The 22,035-nt window shown below is 43.5% G+C and overlaps 1 protein-coding gene across 1 annotated transcript in view; it reads right to left on the reverse strand.

Moving 5' to 3' along the window:
* The window catches only part of LOC135522869 (dipeptidyl aminopeptidase-like protein 6), a 320,112-nt gene that overhangs the window by 35,668 nt on the left and 262,409 nt on the right, over positions 1-22,035 (reverse strand). Inside the window, exons 4-8 of the mRNA XM_064949517.1 lie at positions 14,584-14,678; positions 14,097-14,171; positions 12,650-12,702; positions 12,070-12,151; positions 7,400-7,520 (exon numbers count right to left, since the gene is read on the reverse strand). Coding sequence (XP_064805589.1) covers positions 7,400-7,520; positions 12,070-12,151; positions 12,650-12,702; positions 14,097-14,171; positions 14,584-14,678 — 426 coding nt within the window. The remainder of the gene's footprint in view (positions 1-7,399; positions 7,521-12,069; positions 12,152-12,649; positions 12,703-14,096; positions 14,172-14,583; positions 14,679-22,035) is intronic.

Raw genomic sequence — 22,035 nt, forward strand, 5'->3', positions numbered from 1 at the left:
GCTGGTCAAGTGTGAGGGTGGTGTCTCTGCAGGCCAGCTCCTGACGGACATTGTCGAGCAGACTGCAACGATAATGATCGATCAGGGCCCTGTTGTTCCATCCCGCGCTGGCAGCCAGGGTCTTAAACTCCAGAGCCAACTCCTGGGCGCTCCTCGTCTCCTGCCTCAGATGGTAGAGGCGCTCACCCGCCACTCTACCCCTGGGCGGGTGGTCGAAGACTGCCTGGAAACGACGGGTGAACTCCTAAACTTGTCCAACGCCGCATCTCCTTCTCTCCACACCCTGTTGGCCCACTCCAGGGCTCTCCCGGTGAGGCATGAGAAGAGGACGGACACCCTCTCACGGTCCGATGGAGCTGGGTGGACCGTGGCCAGATAGAGGTTTTATTGACGGAGGAACCCCTGACAGTTGGCAGCCCTCCCGTCGTACTCCTGTGGCAAGGAGAGACGGATCCCACTGGGTTCAGGCGGGAAAGGGGCGCTCAGGAGAGACCCGGGTTGTGCTGGTGGAGGCGCTGGAAGAACCCCCCGTCTCTCCCAGAGGTCCATTGTCTGGACAACGTAATTGATGGGATTGGAAACAAGCGTGAAGGAAGACAAGACAAAACCAGTGAAAAATGGATCAATGACGGCTTGAAGGTCGGTGACGTCGACCGCCGAACACCGCCCGAACAAGGAGAGGGACCGACTTCGGCGGAAGTTGTGACAATGACACAAGTAATTTTCCCAACATTTTTTTACAGGCAGATTATTTCACTTAGAATTCCCTGTATCACAATTCCAGTGGGTCAGAAGTTTACATGCACTAAGTTGACTGTGCCTTTAAACAGCTTGGAAAATGTCAGGAAATTATGTTATGGCTTTGTAAGCTTCTGATAGGCTTATTGAGTCAATAGGAGGTGTACCTGTGGATGTATTTCAAGGCCTGCCTTCAAACTCAGTGCCTCTTTGCTTGACATCATGGGGAAATCAAAAGAAATCAGCCAAGACCTCAGAATTTTTTTTGTAAACCTCCACAAGTCTAGTTCATCCTTGGGAGTAATTTTCAAATGCCTGAAGGTACCACATTCATCTGAACAAACAATAGTATGCAAGTATAAACACCATGGGACCACACAGCCGTCATACTGCTCAGGAAGGAGACGCGTTCTGTCTCCTAGAGATGAACATACTTTGGTGCAAAAAGTGCAAATCAATTCCAGAACAACAGCAAAGGACCTTGTGAAGATGCTGGAGGAAACAGGTACAAAAGTATCTGTATCCACAGTAAAACGAGTCCTATATCGAGCCTGAAAGGCCGCTCAGCAAGGAAGAAGCCAATGCTCCAAAACCGCCATAAAAAAACAAGACTGCAGTTGCAACTGCACATGGGGACAAAGAACATACTTTTTGGAGAAATGTCCTCTGGTCTGATGAAACAAAAACAGAACTGTTTGGCCATAATGACCATCTTTATGTTTGGAGGAAAAAGTGGGAGGCTTGCAAGCCGAAGGACACCATCCCAACCGTGATGCACGGGTGTGGCAGCATCATGTACTTGGAGTGCTTTGCTGCAGGAGGGACTGGTGCACTTCACAAAATAGATGGCAGCATGAGGCAGGAAAATTATGTGGATATATTGAAGCAACATCTCAAGACATCAGTCAGGAAGTTAAAGCTTGGTCGCAAATGGGTCTTCCAAATGGACAATGACCCCAATCATACTTCCAAAGTTGTGGCAAAATGGCTTAAGGACAACAAAGTCAAGGTATTGGAGTGGCCATCTCAAAGCCCTGACCTCAATCCTATAGAACATTTGTGTGCAGAACTGAAGAAGCGTGTGCGAGCAAACCTGACTCAGTTACACCAGCTCTGTCAGGAGGAATGGGCCAAAATTCACCCAACTTATTGTGGGAATCTTGTGGAAGGCTACCAGAAACCTTTGACCCAAGTTAAACAATTTAAAGGCCATGCTACCAAATACTAATTGAGTGTATGTAAACTTCTGACCCACTGGGAATGTGATGAAAGAAATAAAAGCTGAAATAAATCATTTTCTCTACTATTATTCTGACATTTCACATTCTTAAAATAAAGTGGTGATCCTAACGGACCTAAAACAGGGAATTTTTACTGGGAATACATTTCAGGAATTGTGAAAAACAGAGTTTAAATGTATTTGGCTAAGGTGTATGTAAACTTCCGACTTCAACTGTAGGTATAAACACAGACAGGGGGCACACACAATGATAATCTCATCTAGAATGCAAGCGTGGAGCTTTACTCCAGGGAGAGCTTTCCTCCAGGGAGAGTTTTCCTCCAGGGAGAGCTTTCCTCAGGGAGCGCTTTACTCCAGGGAGAGCTTTACTCCAGGGAGAGCTTTACTCCAGGGAGAGCTTTACTCCAGGGAGAGTTTTCCTCCAGGGAGAGCTTTCCTCTCTGTGTTTGACACTGTCACTGACCCTGCAGCCGTCTGGTCCAGATCTAAACAGATGTTACACAACCTGGGAAGGGCTTTCTCTCCCCTTCGCGGGTTATGTCACCACTAAACACACACACACACGTTTGATGTGTTGTTGCAGAATGAATACAGTCTATCAGAGATCTGCATTGAGTGACATGATATGTGAAGCAGGTCTATATTGTGAGGCAGGTCAAGCTCAGGCTAAATTCCCTCCCGTCTCGTTGAAAGATTAATCTTCCTTCATAAATGATTAGTGTAAATTGCCAGGCCTTCAGCGCTTCAGTATATGTCAGGGTTTAAATGGAGTTAGACTAATATAGCTGTTGGGAGGGCTCCTCTGTATCTTAAAATCTCATTCAAACTAATCTGGGGGTAGGGGTGGGTCATGAGTCAACAGTAAACACATACACAGATTACACACAGACTACATACACACTGACACACACCTACTACATACACACTGACACACACAGTCTACATACACACTGTGACACACACCTACTACATACACACTGTGACACACACCTACTACATACACACTGTGAAACACACAGACTACATTTATTTATTTATTTTATTTAACCTTTATTTAACCAGGTAGGCTAGTTGAGAACAAGTTCTCATTTGCAACTGCGACCTGGCCAAGATAAAGCATAGCAGTGTGAACAGACAACAACACAGAGTTACACATGGAGTAAACAACAAACAAGTCAATAACATAGTAGGAAAAAAAATAATCTATATAATTGTGTGCAAAAGACATGAGGAGGTAGGCAATAAATAGGCCATAGGAGTGAATAATTACAATTTAGCAGATTAACACTGGAGTGATAAATGATCAGATGAACATGTGCAGGCAGAGATACTGGTGTGCAAAAGAGCAGAAAAGTAAATAAAATAAAAACAGTATGGGGATGAGATAGGTCAATTGGGTGGGCTATATACCGATGTACTATGTACAGCTGCAGCGATCGGTGAGCTGCTCAGATAGCAGATGTTTAAAGTTGGTGAGGGAGATAAAAGTATCCAACTTCAGAGATTTTTGCAATTCGTTCCAGTCGCAGGCAGCAGAGAACTGGAAGGAAAGGCAGCCAAATGAGGTTTTGGCTTTAGGGATGATCAGTGAGATACACCTGCTGGAGCGCATGCTACGGGTGGGTGTTGCCATCGTGACCAGTGAACTGAGATAAGGCGGAGCTTTTACCTAGCATAGACTTGTAGATGACCTAGAGCCAGTGGGTCTGGCGATGAACATGTAGCAAGGGCCAGCCGACTCGAGCACACAGGTCGCAGTGGTGGGTGGTATAAGGTGCTTTAGTAGCAAAACGGATGGCACTGTGATAAACTGCATCCAGTTTGCTGAGTAGAGTATTGGGAGCTATTTTGTAGATGACATCGCCGAAGTCGAGGATCGGTAGGGTAGTCAGTTTTACTAGGGTAAGTTTTGCGGCATGAGTGAAGGAGGCTTTGTTGCGAAATAGAAAGCCGACTCTAGATTTGATTTTGGATGGGAGATGTTTGATATGAGTCTGGAAGGAGAGTTTGCAGTCTAACCAGACACCTAGGTACTTATAGATGTCCACATATTCTAGGTCGGAACCATCCAGGGTGGTGATGCTAGTCGGGCGTGCAGGTGCAGGCAGCGAACGGTTGAAAAGCATGCATTTGGTTTTACTAGCGTTTAAGAGAAGTTGGAGGCCACGGAAGGAGTGTTGTATGGCATTGAAGCTCGTTTGGAGGTTAGATAGCACAGTGTCCAAGGAAGGGCCAGAAGTATACAGAATGGTGTCGTCTGCATAGAGGTGGATCAGGGAATCGCCCACAGCAAGAGCAACATCATTGATATATAGAGAGAAAAGAGTCGGCCCGAGAATTGAACCCTGTGGCACCCCCATAGAGACTGCCAGAAGACCGGACAACATGCCCTCCGATTTGACACACTGAACTCTGTCCGCAAAGTAGTTGGTGAACCAGGCAATGCAGTCATTAGAAAAACCGAGGCTACTGAGTCTGCCGATAAGAATATGGTGATTGACAGAGTCGAAAGCCTTGGCCAGGTCGATGAAGACGGCTGCACAGTACTGTCTTTTATCGATGGAGGTTATGATATCGTTTAGGACCTTGAGCGTGGCTGAGGTGCACCCATGACTGGCTCGGAAACCGGATTGCACAGCGGAGAAGGTACGGTGGGATTCGAGATGGTCAGTGATCTGTTTGTTGACTTGGCTCTCGAAGACCTTAGATAGGCTGGGCAGGATGGATATAGGTCTGTAACAGTTTGGGTCCAGGATGTCTCCCCCTTTGAAGAAGAGGAAGACCGCGACAGCTTTCCAATCCTTGGGGATCTCAGATGATACGAAGGAGAGATTGAACAGGCTGGTAATAGGGGTTGTGACAATGGCGGCGGACAGTTTCAGAAATAGATTGTCAAGCCCAGCTTGTCAAGCCCAGCTGATTTGTATGGGTCCAGGTTTTGCAGCTCTTTCAGAACATCTGCTATCTAGATTTGGGTAAAGGAGAAGCTGGGGAGGCGTGGGCAGGTAGCTAAGGGGGGTGTGTAGCTGTTGGCCAAGGTTGGAGTAGCCAGGAGGAAGGCATGTCCAGCCGTTGAGAAATGCTTGTTGAAGTTTTCAATTATCACGGATTTATCGGTGGTGACCGTGTTACCTAGCCTCAGTGCAGTGGGCAGCTGGGAGGAGGTGCTCTTGTTCTCCATGGACTTTACAGTGTCCAGGAACTTTCTGGAGTTAGAGCTACAGGATGCAAATTTCTGCTTGAAAAAGCTGGTCTCTTCTTTCCTGACTGACTGCGTGTATTGGTTCCTGACTTCCCTGAACAGTTGCATATCGCGGGGACTATTCGATGCTATTGCAGTCCACCACAGGATGTTTTTGTGCTGGTCGAGGGCAGTCAGGTCTGGAGTGAACCAAGGGCTATATCTGTTCTTAGTTCTGTGTTTTTTGAATGGAGCATGCTTGTCTAAGATGGTGAGGAAGTTACTTTTAAAGAATGACCAGGCATCCTCAACTGACGGGATGAGGTCAATATTCTTCCAGGATACCCGGGCCAGGTCGATTAGAAAGGCCTGCTTGCAGAAGTGTTTTAGGGAGCGTTTGACAGTGATGAGGGGTGGTCGTTTGACCGCGGACCCGTAGCGGATACAGGCAATGAGGCAGTGATCGCTGAGATCCTGATTGAATACAGCAGAGGTGTATTTGGAGGCAAGTTGGTCAGGATAATGTCAATTAGGGTGCCCATGTTTATGGATTTTGGGTTGTACCTGGTGGGTTCCTTGATGATTTGTGTGAGATTGAGGGCATCTAGCTTAGATTGTAGGAATGCCGGGGTGTTAAGCATATCCCAGTTTAGGTCACCTAACAGAACAAACTCGGAAGCTAAATGGGGGGCGATCAATTCACAGATGGTGTCCAGGGCACAGCTGGGAGCTGAGGGGGGTCGGTAGCAGGCTGCAACAGTGAGAGACTTATTTCTGGAGAGATTCATTTTAAAAATTAGAAGTTCGAACTGTTTGCGCATAGACCTGGAATGTATGACAGAACTTTGCAGGCTATCTCTGCAGTAGATTGCAACTCCTCCTCCTTTGGCAGTTCTATCTTGACGGAAAGTGTTATAGTTGGGTATGGAAATCTCTGAATTTTTGGTGGCCTTCCTAAGCCAGGATTCAGACACTGCAAGGACATCAGGGTTGGCAGACTGTGCTAAAGCAGTGAGTAAAACAAACTTAGGGAGGAGTCTTCTGATGTTGACATATACGAAACCAAGGCTTTTTCGATCACAGAAGTCAACAAATGAGGGTGCCTGGGACATGCAGAGCCTGGGTTTACCTCCACATCACCCGAGGAACAGAGGAGGAGTAGGATGAGGGTGCGGCTAAAGGCTATCAAAACTGGTCGCCTAGAGCGTTGGGGACAAGGAATAAAAGTGTGTGTCACATACACATTGTGACACACACATACTACATACACACTGTAACACACACATACTACAAATACACTGTAACACACACATACTACATACACAGACTACACACATTAACACAACGTTTGAGTGTAGAAGCAATATTTAGTGCAAGCAATCTCGCAGGCACACACACTTACATGCAGACACTTTTTAAATGCACGCTGCACACACATTTATATTTGTCATTGTAAAATCTTGGAATCTTGCTTTTTCAAGAGACTAGAGACTGTCACAGTCTGTCACAAGTAGGGAACTGTCAATTACCTGGGATTCACAAAATCAGAAGGGAATAAGCAACAAATTCGGAATCCTCAAACCAGGATTCCTGGAAAACCAGGGAATTTATTGAAAGTCCCACAAATTTTGCAACTCTAGTCACAAGAGACCTAGTTAGTAGAGACCCAAGTGCCAGTCCACCCATTGAGCACTACACGAGGCCCTAAATAAAAGACAGCAATTTCCATCCCTTCCTGACAGTTCTCCATCTCTCTCTTTCTCCGTGTTATTAAAAGAGAGAAGAAAAGAGAGAATAAAACACGAGGAACAGAAGAAAAGTTGAGGGGCAGTCTGGTCCTCAGGGGACGAGGCGGAGGCACTGAGGTGGACTCAGGTGAGCTTTGATCAGTCGAGTCAAAACAGACAAAACAACGTTGAGAAAACCTGACATCTGTATCAGAGTGGAGAACAGACGGCGAATATTAATTCTGCTGAATTAATGCTAATTAATGCTAATTCACTCATGTAGAACAGCCGTGGTGAGAACTCTGGGAAATTGGAGCAAATTGGCAGGTTTCCTGTTTTTAATGCCATTTTGGTATGATTCTAAATCACTTGTTCACTGCACCTCTGACTAGCCTAAATAATAACTCCATAATTTTTATTCAAGTGCCACATTCTTTGGGGTCGACAATGCAATGGGATAGACATCACCACCCAGAACACCAATAATACAATATTCACATCAGCCAATCTCACCTTCGTACAGCCAATCGCTGAGCCCGTTGAAGATGACCCCCTCCTTGCCGGTGGAAACCAGACGGATCGATCGGCTCTCCACCGTCGAACGGTAGTAGATGTTGTTCTCAAAAATAAAAATCTAAGGGGAAAGAAAGAAAGAAAGAAAGAAAGGAAGGATGTGGAATAAATCACCTATGATACAGGAAGATGTAACCTTTGCATTACTAAACTTGTTGACCTGTAGGTTGACAGAAGGATGCTTTAACCATGAGAAATATAGAGCCAATATGAGAGAAAAAGGTTCTATCCATAGTGTAGATACTTTCCTATTCACTGCACAACTTGAATTGTAAAACATTTAGCAGTAGTGTTGGCTGACTGGCCTGGCTCTGATTCTGCTACTGCCAGCTTGTTTACATCTCCGTAGTACTGTAGGTCTAAGTATTGATGTATAACTCTGGAACAGGAGAAAGAAAGAGGGAGTAAGCAGGAGAGAGGGAGAGAAAGAGAGAAAGCAGGAGAGAGAGCGAGGGAAACCGAGAGTTTTGTATGCAAAAGACTAAAGGTTGTGTATGAGAAAACAAAAGACTAAAGGCTGTGTGTGAGAAAACAAAAGACTAAAGGTTGTGTGTGAGAAATCAAAGATGAACAAGAATACAGAGAGAACGTAATGAATAATGAATCCCTTCCTCAACACATTGGACACCAATATTGTATATCAATATAAATCCTAATTGCAGATTAATCCTTTAATGGTGTACAGCATTGCCGTCCTCTCTGTCCACTGTTGGGAGAAGTGTGGACTACCTGCTGGGCAGTTCATGGTCAGCTCCATCCTTCCTAATTAAAACTTCTGTTGCTCGGCAAAATAGGCCAGGGGGGACCCCGGTGTGTTTGAGTTCTCCTCGATGCAGACTGACTGAGGCCCAGTTTAACAACTGGATCTAGGCCAGTGCAGAGAGTCACACAGTGAGCTTGGCCCACTTCTGAAGGAGGTACTACCCAAGCTACCTCCCATATGCTATTCACACACAGAGTCTGGGGAGATGTGAGGTCATATTGTGGGCAGGCTGACAACAGCAGGAGAGAAAGATGTACCATGTCAGACCCTCTAGAGAGAAAGGGAGGGAGAGGAAGATAGAGAGAGCAAGCAAAGCTCAGCGTCTCAGTGAAGGATCCGTCTCCGATTTACAAGAAGAGGAGAAAAACACCTTTAATGAGGACCCCTTATTAAATCAAATCAAATGTTATTGTTCACATACACATACAGTGCCTTGCGAAAGTATTCGGCCCCCTTGAACTTTGCGACCTTTTGCCACATTTCAGGCTTCAAACATAAAGATATAAAACTGTATTTTGTGTGAAGAATCAACAACAAGTGGGACACAATCATGAAGTGGAACGACATTTATTCGATATTTCAAACTTTTTTAACAAATCAAAAACTGAAAAATTGGGCGTGCAAAATGATTCAGCCCCTTTACTTTCAGTGCAGCAAACTCTCTCGAGAAGTTCAGTGAGGATCTCTGAATGATCCAATGTTGACCTAAATGACTAATGATGATAAATACAATCCACCTGTGTGTAATCAAGTCTCCGTATAAATGCACCTGCACTGTGATAGTCTCAGAGGTCCATTAAAAGCGCAGAGAGCATCATGAAGAACAAGGAACACACCAGGCAGCTCCGAGATACTGTTGTGAAGAAGTTAAAAGCCGGATTTGGATACAAAAACATTTCCCAAGCTTTAAACATCCCAAGGAGCACTGTGCAAGCGATACTATTGAAATGGAAGGAGTATCAGACCACTGCAAATCTACCAAGACCTGGCCGTCCCTCTAAACTTTCAGCTCATACAAGGAGAAGACTGATCAGAGATGCAGCAAAAGAGGCCCATGATCACTCTGGATGAACTGCAGAGATCTACAGCTGAGGTGGGAGACTGTCCATAGGACAACAATCAGTCGTATATTGCACAAATCTGGCCTTTATGGAAGAGTGGCAAGAAGAAAGCCATTTCTTAAAGATATCCATAAAAAGTGTCGTTTAAAGTTTGCCACAAGCCACCTGGGAGACACACCAAACATGTGGAAGAAGGTGCTCTGGTCAGATGAAACCAAAATTGAACTTTTTGGCAACAATGCAAAACGTTATGTTTGGCATAAAAGCAACACAGCTCATCACCCTGAACACACCATACCCACTGTCAAACATGGTGGTGGCAGCATCATGGTTTGGGCCTGCTTTTCTTCAGCAGGGACAGGGAAGATGGTTAAAATTGATGGGAAGATGGATGGAGCCAAATACAGGACCATTCTGGAAGAAAACCTGATGGAGTCTGCAAAAGACCTGAGACTGGGACGGAGATTTGTCTTCCAACAAGACAATGATCCAAAACATAAAGCAAAATCTACAATGGAATGGTTCAAAAATAAACATATTCAGGTGTTGGAATGGCCAAGTTAAAGTCCAGACCTGAATCCAATCGAGAATCTGTGGAAAGACCTGAAAACTGCTGTTCACAAATGCTCTCCATCCAACCTCACTGAGCTCGAGCTGTTTTGCAAGGAGGAATTGGAAAAAATTTCAGTCTCTCGATGTGCAAAACTGATAGAGACATACCCCAAGCAACTTACAGCTGTAATCGCAGCAAAAGGTGGCGCTACAAAGTATTAACTTAAGGGGGCTGAATAATTTTGCACGCCCAAATTTTCAGTTTTTGATTTGTTAAAAAAGTTTGAAATATCCAATAAATGTCGTTCCACTTCATGATTGTGTCCCACTTGTTGTTGATTCTTCACAAAAAAATACAGTTTTATATCTTTATGTTTGAAGCCTGAAATGTGGCAAAAGGTCGCAATGTTCAAGGGGGCCGAATACTTTCGCAAGGCACTGTATTTAGTAGATGTTATTGCGGGTGTAGCGAAATACTTGTGTTCCTAGCTCCAACAGTGCAGTAATATCTATAATTCACAGCAATATACACACATATAAAAGTAAAAGAATGGAATTAAGAAATATATAAATATTAGAATGAGCAATGTCGGAGTGGCATTGACTAAAATACAGTACAATAGAATACAGTATAAATTAGTATGACATTAGTAAAGCAGTATGTAAACATGATTAAAGTTACTGCTAAAGCTGGAGTTAAATGAACAGTGTTCATCCACACAGACACAGACTCAGACACAGCTGCCCGTCCTCCCCTCTGGTGCATCAAAGGACACTGTGTATTTAACCTAATTCCACCGCTTTCAACATGGGAAAAGACAGCTGTGCGTGTGTGTGTGTGTGCACGTGTGTGTGTGTGCGCGTGCATGTGCGTGTGTGTGTGTGTGTGTGTGTGTAAAGAAACAGCTGTGTGTGTGTATGTGTGTGTAAAGAGCAGATCAAGAGGCCAGTGTAAGACTAAGCCGTCAGCTGGCTTGAGAATTGTGACAACAGATGGACTGATGTAAGTGTGTGTGGATGTGTGTGAGTGTGTGTGCATGCATGCAAGTATATGTGAACTCACATTGGCAGACACCTTCCTCTCCCACCTAATCATCTTATCGTTGACAACAAGTATCATAGCCCAAACGGCAAGAATCTGTTGCTGGGAGAAAAGCTCCTTTAAACGAAAGTGACTGTTGGAATCAGGGCTGTTTAATGAGTAATGATAGGAGAGACTGTGTGATATCAATCAATTGACTTTGCCAATTAATCCACCGGGGAGATTACAGGTAATTAATTGCATTGTGCCAGAGGATAGTCTGCTCTGAGTACTAGTAGACTAATGCTTATTAATGTTCTTTCTATGGCTAGACTGCCTGGTAGCTTGTGATAGTTTAACATAAATAGCTATAGGAAAGGTCACAACTAGGGTTGCAAAGGGACGGTATATTACCGGAAACTTTCTAAGTTTACCAATAAACTACCAGAATTTTGGTATCTTTCAAGGATTGTATCTCAAGACATCTAGTGGCCCTTTTGGGTACTTCAGATTATCACAGGTGTGTGGCTTCTGTGTGGCCTTGTCACATCATATATAAAATAATAATTAAATAAGATGACTTTCAAATGAAAGAGAATGACAACGCTATAAAACATTATCTTAAATATAAACCATCAACTTAGTGAATACCAGTGTTTAATATGAGGGTTTCTGAATGAAATATTCTGTATATTTTTTTTATACATGTATTTAACATGTCGGTTGTAAATAAAATTGGTGTCAGTTGTGAAAAAATTCAATAGTTCAAAGATTTGCAGAGTGAATAAAAAATTATGCATTTGTTGATTAGATGCTTTTTCTTTATTAATTAGGCTGTGTTCTCTGGAACCATATAGTTTATCTACAAGAAACTCATGGACAATTTGGACACAGATATAGAAAATGAATACAGTATGGAATATAGATATATATACTTTTTAAGTTATTCAAGTATATATTACCAATGTTACAATAGATTGCCATATATTCTCTGTTAATTACCAAAATACTGAAGATTCTGGTAACTTTGGTAAATTATAATGGGCTTGCAACCCTAGTAATAGCTAATGTGGAGATAAAGTCCATTCATATTGTACTATCCATTGAGAACCAGACACGGACACACACACACACGATTCTGTCAAATAGCAGTGACATAGGGGTATGGAGTACGGATGAGACAGAGGGTGCTGCTGGGAGTTGTAGTTCTTACCAGCTGCTGGCCCCTGGGTCCCCAGCCTGCGTACTGCAGTTGGGCGTTCCTTACCTCTGGAGGGTTCAGGTTCCATGTCTCCCTGCAGCAGAGAGGCAAGACCACAATATGAACACACATACACACACACATCCATACTACACACCGACACACACATTGAACTGCCCCTCAGTAAATGACAGAGCACCTTCTTAAAAAAATACTCTTAGTTGATCATCAACAAAACAAAGCATTAAAAAAAAACACTCCACTGCACAAGCAGCCTTCGCTGCTCCTGCCCAGAAGTACCAGTGTTATACACCCCAGTCCAAAATGTTGAAGAACAGCTAGAAATACAGGTGTTTTATATATCACAGCCACTTTTTGTTCCTTTAGAAGTGCTGTGAGCTGTAGGGCAGAGAATTAGAGGTGTCACAGGCCCTGTGTCTTTGTCTGGAGGTGAGGATGGATGAGGTCATCAAGGCCCCTGGCTTGCAGTTCTCCTTGTCTCCAGGGGGTGGCAGTGCAAAGACATGACTGACTAGGCTTCGGACAGGAGACAGGAGGGGAGGGGAAGCATTGGTTGGTTTCAGCCACTTACGGAGTCTCCAGGCTGCAGATGATGTAGAAGGCAGTGAACGAGTGCTGGTACACCTGGAAGAAGAAGGATTGGAGACTGTCATAAAGAAGACTGATTGACTTGGCCATTAAAAACATGTTTTAGTAATTACCATCAGAATGGAAGTACCCTATGATGGGAGATTACATTGTATTCTACTTAGTAATTAGTCACGTTCAGTAAATTCTGAACCGCTTGAAATGGAAATTGGATTCCTCCCTGCCAGTTGCAATGTGGCTATCGGAAGTTAACAGTTGTATCCCTTTGGAGAAAATCACTTACTGCTTGAGGAATAAGTTAAAGACATTTTACAGAATTTGGCAACCTTTTATTGACTCTATGGAGAATCTCCCCCCACATCTCATTGATTGAATCGCAATATAATCCTCACATAATGTTTCACACGTAATGTATAATATGTAGCCTACGGCAGGTGATCCAATGTCTCATTATTATTATTTTTTTCTTATTGTATGTTTGCATATATAATTATAATTATTCTTTTTTTTTACGCTCGTCTGTTACTGTCACTTTGTCCTATTGTTGTCTAATATCTTTTCACTTTTGTTTTGAATGTTCTTAATTGGAAAATGCCAAAAGAAAATATTTTTAAAAAAGAGTTGGGAGAGAGAGAGAGAGAGGGAGAGAGAGAGAGAGAAATTATCTGTGAAGGGCAAGCAGCAGCATGATGTGTGTGTGTGTGTGTGTGTGTGTGTGTGTGTGTGTGTGTGTGTGTGTGTGTGTGTGTGTGTGTGTGTGTGTGTGTGTGTGTGTGTGTGTGTGTGTGTGTGTGTGTGTGTGTGTGTGTGTGTGTGCGCCTGTGCAATGACAGCTGGGGGACAGGGCCGTAATCTACCAGGGCTCTGGAGGGCGATTATGAAATAACAAATTCACTGTCTAACACACACACACACACACGCACACACACTCCATCCACCAGGGCCTCCCTGTTGTCTCAATGGGCTTCTATTCCCTGACATACTAATTATTTTTCAGACTGTCATGGATCTCACATTGCAGTAGTTAGCTACCTGAGCCATTACATAATGCAGTAACCGCTGTAGCAGAAAAACCTCCCATCTCATTCCCTTTCCTCCTATGCTCTCACTCTCTACTCTCCTGCTTGCCCAATTCCCTCCCTTTGTTTTCCCCATCCCCTGCACCCCTCCATTTTCCTCCTCATCCCTCTGTCCCGGCTGTGTTGTGAGGTTTGTTTGTGTTTTGGCCACTCTCTGAAGAGTACAGTTCCACTAAGCTGGTTTCTCTCTACGGTGGCTGAGAGGTAGTGGGGTGCGACATGCCTCTACCCGGACACCATGATTACTTTTTCTCCCCCACCGTCTCGCCACATTTCCCTTCAAAGACCGATGACATATTTGCCTGTCATTCCGCTAATTCCAAAAACACGCAAACAAATGAAAGAGCTCACCGGTGCCACGTTGTAGGCGAGCAGCACATGCTTCATGTCAGGAGACACTTCATACTTGCTGGCTTTGTACATTTCCTGAAAAGCACAGACAGAGAGAGAGAGAGAGAGAGAGAGAGAGAGAGAGAGAGAGAGAGCGAGAGAGAGAGAGAGAAATAATACAAAAAGATTACATTTAACCATGCGTAGTGTTTTTCATTAAGGTAATCCTAGAATGACTGCGTTTGACGGATTGCTCAGTGCAGGGCATGGGCGGGAGAGGCATTAATCTTCTTGAGGCTCTTTCTGATTTCAGAGAGACATAATGTTGTGTGTCGTCACCTTGGCCGTTTCAACACTGACCCAAAATGTTAACGAGCCTGATCAAATGATGTGGTAATGATGGATTGTTTCAGTACACTTTCGGTGCTTTGATATGATGGAAATTTCTAATAATAAAACATTTAATAAATAACACTACGGAAAAAAAGAGATAGTTGTAGAGACTCACAAACTTTTTGTTGTGCACCAGTACCGTCCTCTCATACGTCTCCATGTTGAGCCTGACAACATCCCCCTCACGTGTGCGATACAGTAGCTCATTACCTGTTGAACAGAGATAGAGCAAAGACACAGAGCAAGAAATATTACTTCACAAAGTCTATCAAACTTTTCACAATATGTGATAATAGTCTTATGTGCAATCGTCTGTAATTTGGACACTTAATATCAGAGAGCAAAGTGTTTGGATGCAGAGTGGCCAGTTGGTGCATTGGCAGTGTATCTTGGATCCATACACTGACAGCTGGTCCCTGAGCTCTCTACATTGGTGTCAGAAGTGGGATTGTCTAAATTGGTGTCAGAAGTGGGATTCTCTAAATTGGTGTCAGAAGTGGGATTCCCTACATTTGTGTCAGAAGTGGGATTGTCTACATTTGTGTCAGAAGTGGGATTCCCTACATTTGTGTCAGAAGTGGGATTGTCTACATTTGTGTCAGAAGTGGGATTGTCTACATTTGTGTCAGAAGTGGGATTGTCTACATTTGTGTCAGATGTGGGATTCTCTACATTAGTGTCAGAAGTGGGATTCTCTACATTTGTGTTAAATGTGGAATTTACACATTAGTGTGGGGAAGTGGGATTCTGGGGCTATATAGGAATGCATTTGTGTTAAAGAGGAATTTACAGGGGCTATAAGGAATGTACTGGGGCAATAGAGGGATGTACTGGGGCAATAGAGGAATGCACTGGGGCTATAGAGGAATGTACTGGGGCTATAGAGGAATGTGTTGGGGCTATAGAGGAATGCACTGGGGCTATAGAGGAATGTGCTGGGGCTATAGAGGAATGCACTGGGGCTATAGAGGAATGTACTGGGGCTATAGAGGAATGTGTTGGGGCTATAGAGGAATGCACTGGGGCTATAGAGGAATGTGTTGGGGCTATATAGGAATGTACTGGGGCTATAGAGGAATGCACTGGGGCTATAGAGGAATGCACTGGGGCTATAGAGCGATGTGCTGGGGCTATAGACGAATGTGCTGGGGCTATAGAGGAATGTGCTGGGTCTATAGAGGAATGTGTTGGGGCAATAGAGAATGTACTGGGGCTATAGAGGAATGTACTGGGGCTATAGAGGAATGTACTGGGGCTATATAGGAATGTGTTGGGGCTATAGAGAATGTACTGGGGTCTATAGAGGAATGTGTTGGGGCTGTAGAGGAATGTACTGGGGCTATAGAGGAATGCACTGGGGCTATAGAGGAATGCACTGGGGCTATAGAGGAATGTGTTGGGGCTATAGAGGAATGTGTTGGGGCTATATAGGAATGTACTGGGGCTATAGAGGGATGCACTGGGGCTATAGAGGAATGTGTTGGGGCTATAGAGGAATGTGTTGGGGCTATATAGGAATGCACTGGGGCTATAGAGGGATGCACTGGGGCTATAGAGGAATGTGTTGGGGCTATATAGGAATGCACTGGGGCTATAGAGGAATGTACTGGGGCTATAGAGGAATGTGTTGGGGCTATATAGGAATGCACTGGGGCTATATAGGAATGCACTGGGGCTATAGAGGAATGTACTGGGGCTATAGAGGAATGTACTGGGGCTATAGAGGAATGCACTGGGGCTATAGAGGAATGCACTGGGGCTATAGAGGAATGCGCTGGGGCTATAGAGGAATGCATTGGGGCTATAGAGGAATGTATTGGGGCTATAGAGGAATGTATTGGGGCTATAGAGGAATGCACTGGGGCTATAGAGGAATGTATTGGGGCTATAGAGGAATGTATTGGGGCTATAGAGGAATGCACTGGGGCTATAGAGGAATGCACTGGGGCTATAGAGCGATGTGCTGGGGCTATAGACGAATGTGCTGGGGCTATAGAGGAATGTGCTGGGTCTATAGAGGAATGTGTTGGGGCAATAGAGAATGTACTGGGGCTATAGAGGAATGTACTGGGGCTATAGAGGAATGTACTGGGGCTATATAGGAATGTGTTGGGGCTATAGAGAATGTACTGGGGTCTATAGAGGAATGTGTTGGGGCTGTAGAGGAATGTACTGGGGCTATAGAGGAATGTACTGGGGCTATAGAAGAATGCGCTGGGGCTATAGAGGGATGTACTGGGGCTATAGAGGAATGCACTGGGGCTATAGAGGAATGCACTGAGGCTATAGAGGGATGTGTTGGGGCTATAGAGAATGTACTGGGGCTATAGAGGAATGTGCTGGGGCTATAGAGGAATGCACTGGGGCTATATAGGAATGTGTTGGGGCTATAGAGAATGTGTTGGGGCTATAGAGAATGTGTTGGGGCTATAGAGAATGTACTGTTGTCTATCGAGGAATGTACTGGGGCTATAGAGGAATGTACTGGGGTGATAAGTAATCTCTTCATTCAAAGACTCAATCATGGACACTCTTACTGACAGTTGTGGCTGCTTTGTGTGATATATTGTCTCTACCTACTTTCCTTTTGTGCTGTTGTCTGTGCCCAATAATGTTTGTACCATGTTTTGTGCTGCTACCATGTTGCGTTGCTAACATGTTGTTATTATGTTGTGTTGCTACCATGCTGTGTTGTCATGTGTTGCTGCTTTGCTATGTTGCTGTCTCTTTATGTAGTGTTGTCTCTCTTGTTGTGTTGTCTCGCTTGTTGTAATGTGTGTCCTATATTTATATTGTATTTATTTGTTATTTTTTATCCCAGGCCCCGTCCCCGCAGGAGGCCTTTGGCCTTTTGGTAGGCCGTCATTTTAAATAAGAATTTGTGCTTAACTGACTGCCTGGTTAAATAAAGGTTCAATAAAGGTTCAATAAAACATTTTTAAAAAGAGGAGAGTGTGCAAAGCTGCCATCAAGGCAAAGGGTGGCTACTTGGAAGAAACTAAAATATATTTTGATTTGTTTAACATTTTTTTGGTTAATACATGATTCCGTATGTGTTATTTCATCGTTTTGATGTCTTCACTATTATTCTACAATGTAGAAAATAATTTACAAAAAGAAAAACCCTTGAATGAGTAGGTGTGTCCAAACTTGTGACTGGTACTGTATATACAGTATATACACACACACATCAGGACATGAACTCCTACATATTGTAAATCTGAAAATAGAATCCAGTATTTCAGAACGTGACCTATAGCTTGCAGGTCAATATCAGACTGGGAAGAATTGACATTCACAATCTCCCCCTATCTGCAAGCGTAACCAATGGCATAACACCTTATTGATATGTAAATTCAACCAACCAATAGAAATACATAATCATTAAATACATATTTCTGCAGTGGCAAGTGGAAACAATCAACACAGTTACACCTGCAATCACAAAGACCGTCTCCAGAGTGAGTAAACAATTGCAACAAAGAGATGAAAGTGAATTTAGTTTTCCTATCTTCACAATTACTTTGCCCTTTACCAGACAAGGACGATAAAAGCCTATTTCTGAATGTTGTTTCAGTCAAGAGCCAATAAGGGCCGAGCAAACAGCTCTGGTTTAGAGTGTTAATCGGGGACTACAGATTGTTATGGGGAGCATGCTATATCTGCTGGGATAACTAATTGTCCATCACAATGACATTCATTCACACAATTATGATTGACAATTCTGGGTTTTTAGATTGCACTGGTCAAATAATGAATGCAAATTATGCAATCAACTGCTCTCCAGTTTACTGGAATATATTAACAGCTTCGTATCAGGAGTAAAGATGAAAATATAGTGCATCCTGATTGCTCGTCCCGTCTCACTGAATCTCATCCTGAATCCTAAGTACTCACTTTTTATTTTTCTATCCTTTCAATCAGCACATGTCCAACATATCAATGTAAAGCACTTGGGAGCATCTGGGAAAGAAGTCCATCAATCCATTATATCTTCTAATATGCTATTCCTTTTTCCTGTTTTGTATCCATGTAAAGCTAAAGCTAAGGTAAGCTACTATCCTCTTTCCATCTCTTCTCCTCCCCCTTTAGATATGTTATCTCTGAACTTCATCCTAAACATACACTTGGCTGGCCATATTTTTCAACTGTCTTTCCGCCTGTCTTTTCCCTCCCTCAGAGTCCAATCTTTATTCAGTATGTAGTTTGTATTTATCCGTTTACCACCCTTCCAATCATCTGAGATCACTCATTCTTTCCATGCCAACCATGCACCCCAACAGAGTCCATCATTTCAGCCTTCACCCTGTCCTCTTCTCCACCACTCTCCCTCTCTGTCGCTATACAGACTCCCATCTTTCTTTTCCTTTCAAAGACACCAGGGCTTCCTCGCAGACCATTGCCATTTATTCATCCCTGTTTCACACCACCAAGGGAATTCTCAGTCTTGCTCTATGACACTCTCCCTCACTCCATCTTGCCCTCCTTCTCCTTCTACTAGGTCTTCATCAGGGCTCCCTTGACCGGCTCGGTGTTAGCCCAGGGCATTGGCTTCCCCCTGTGATCTTCACCTCTGCTCCTGCAACATGTCTTATTCATTCAGTCTCCTGCTCTGGGCAGCATCCCTCACTCACTACAGATCACAGGAGGACAGTGTGTGTGTGTGTGTGTGTGCGAAAGAGAGAGAGAGAGAGAAAGAAATAATATGTACTGTAAAATTAGTTAAAGTGCCATAGACATTCCCCTTTCCAACAACACATCACTTCAAAGACCAAGTACCTTGTGAATATTCCCACTTAAACTCTAATGGCTTCTATGATCTCACACTAGCACTCTACCATCCCCTCCTCTGAACCCTACAGCTTTCATTTGACTGTATGCTTTGTACATGTGTGCCTCATTGAGGCTTCAGGCAAGCTGTTCCCTGCACTAACTGAAGATGACAGCTTCATTAGAATGAGAGAATAACATGCATATCCACAGTCAGTGCAGCTCTGGCCACCAGGCTAGCTTCTAGGAAAACGACGGGAAACTTGACTTCCTAATCCATGGACTATTAGTCAAAAATATCTACATATTTTATGCATTTGCACCTGTTTTCTTCAGTAAGGGATAAAACACCAAGGACAAAGCTAAAATATAACTCTCTATTCCTCAAATTGTACCTTCTCCTCACCCTCATTTCGCTATTTTTGTTCTGTTGTCCAGGTTTAATTCCCTTAAAAACAAACCGGTTCAATCTGCAAACGCATAGCCAATCTGTCCAAAAAGTGTTTTTGATGGCAAATGATTGCTAAGAAACACTAAGTTCCCAGGCCCATCTGTCTTGCTGAATATGATGATATTATAGTCACCGCACTTAACCAACCATGTGAAGGACCTTATTCTCTCCCTCTGCTTCCATTTACTTGTCCCATTCTCTCCATTCTTCTTCAGGGAGACGCAGCAGCCCATTCATTCTGGTCAGGCCTTTCAATATTTCCTTTGTAACGCCTGAGTTCTGGCACTATGCCGCAAAACTCATACAATGCACCACTGCTTGCTTTATACTACCTCTGAGTGCCAACACGGAACACACCACCAAAGAATACTCATACGTTTATCCAAATATATAACCTGATCATTGAGCAGAGAGATGTCTCCCCTTCGATAAAGCTTCACAGTAGGGCTAAGCTGGTTGACATGGTGACATTAAAACCAGTTTACAACCTGAACAGGGTTGTATCATTAAACGACAGGTGAGCGGAGGCTACAATGTGAAGCTAGGTGTGAAATGTATTTTTCTTTCCTGTTCCAGGTCATCTGTCCTCCTGAAGGCTAAGAGGACGATGGTTAGGCTGCTAAAAAAACGCAGCTGGGAGAGTTATAGGGGCCTGTCTGGGACAAAATAAAAGGGTGTCTCTCTCCTTCCACCGTATACAGTCTTAAATCTCCGATGCCCTTTGGATCAGATGGGCTATAAAACTAAATGGGTTTCTAAAACAAATCTAATTAAAAATATTTCCAGAGTGGGGGAATACTTTCATGTGTCTTTGTGTGTGGCATGGTGTTTGCCACTCGTGGTTCAATCTTTCCGTTAGCATGTCAGGTCATAGGGTGGTCAGGCAGGAGCAAGCAGCAGGTGACAGAGACATTTATATGGTTTTATGTATGCAGCTTACTTCCCAATCTGGCCCTCATACCATCATGGCCACCTAATCACCCCAGCTTCCAATTGGCTCATTCTTCCCCCCCTCCTCTCCCCTGTAACTATTCCCCAGGTCGTTGCTGTAAATTAGAAAGTTTTACCTGGTAAAATAAGAGTAAAAATAAAAATAAAATAACTGTTTGCTTGTACAATTATGATAGATTTTTTAGGATGGAGGTGTGTGAATAATACTCATGCATGTCTTTGTAAGTTTACTTTCTATTGAGTTCAGTCCTCTTGTGGACGTCTATACATAAACTTTCCCCCATGGACTTTCCTTTATTTCACGCTCTACACTGATGGCGTCGAGGATTAAGGCCCCCCGCAACTCTTTGATTCAGAGCGGTTGGGTTAAATGCGGGAGACACATTTCAGTTGAATGCATTCAATTGTACAATTGACTAGGTATCCCCCTTTCAACCTTATCTCTGAAAGGGGCCATAGACAAGCCTCCCTCATACAACAATACAATTACACAACAGAGAGCTTTGCCATATCTCTATAGCGTATTGCATTAACCCATTCCCCAAAGTAGGAGAAGAATAGAAGTGTATGAGCTGCTGATGGCTCCTGTCCAGTGGGCTGGACAGGAGTTTTACGTTGATTTACGGTTATCAGCAACACCAATACATTTTTCACCGCTGTCCCATTTGTTGATTCCTATGAGTCCACCGGACGGCATCAAACCGGACCCATAATTGCAACATTAAACCTCCTTATCATGGCTTTCATGTTCTTAAATTTATTTTATTTTTTTCTGCCTCAGAGCCACAGAACAACACAACAAGCAAGAGTACATAACATTTGCATAGGGCAGACTTGAGTAAATGACATTAAACATGAATAGAATGTGGTTTTGGTTTAACAGAAATATTGACTGCAAATACCTGCTGGGAGGGAAAGGTTAATACACGTCGGCATTGTGAGATATGTAAGATTCTTATTCAGGACAGTGAGAGAGAGAATTCATAGGCCTATAAAGACATCTCTAGGGATGTGCTGTGAATTTCATATGGTATAATGCTTAGCCTACTGTATGTCACACTATATACAGACTGCCATTTACTAAAATATCCAGAGTAAAACCAATGATGTGTATATAGATTGGTTCTTTCTATTAAATAGCATTAGCACTACCAAACCATCCTACTGATGTATATTGATCAATATCACTCTTTCATAGGTCTCTTACTGTCACGATCGTTTAGAGATGGATTGGACCAAGTTGCAGCGTGGTAGGCGTACATTTTACTTTTATTTAAATGTCACTGGAAAAAAATAATAATACAAAAACAAACATAACGCTACATGCAGTGCAGAACGCAACTACACACAAACATAGTCAAGATCCCACACACTAAAGGTGGGGAAAAAAGGCTG

The sequence above is a fragment of the Oncorhynchus masou genome, chromosome 30 (assembly GCF_036934945.1).
Source record: "Oncorhynchus masou masou isolate Uvic2021 chromosome 30, UVic_Omas_1.1, whole genome shotgun sequence".
NCBI classification, from domain to species: domain Eukaryota; kingdom Metazoa; phylum Chordata; class Actinopteri; order Salmoniformes; family Salmonidae; genus Oncorhynchus; species Oncorhynchus masou.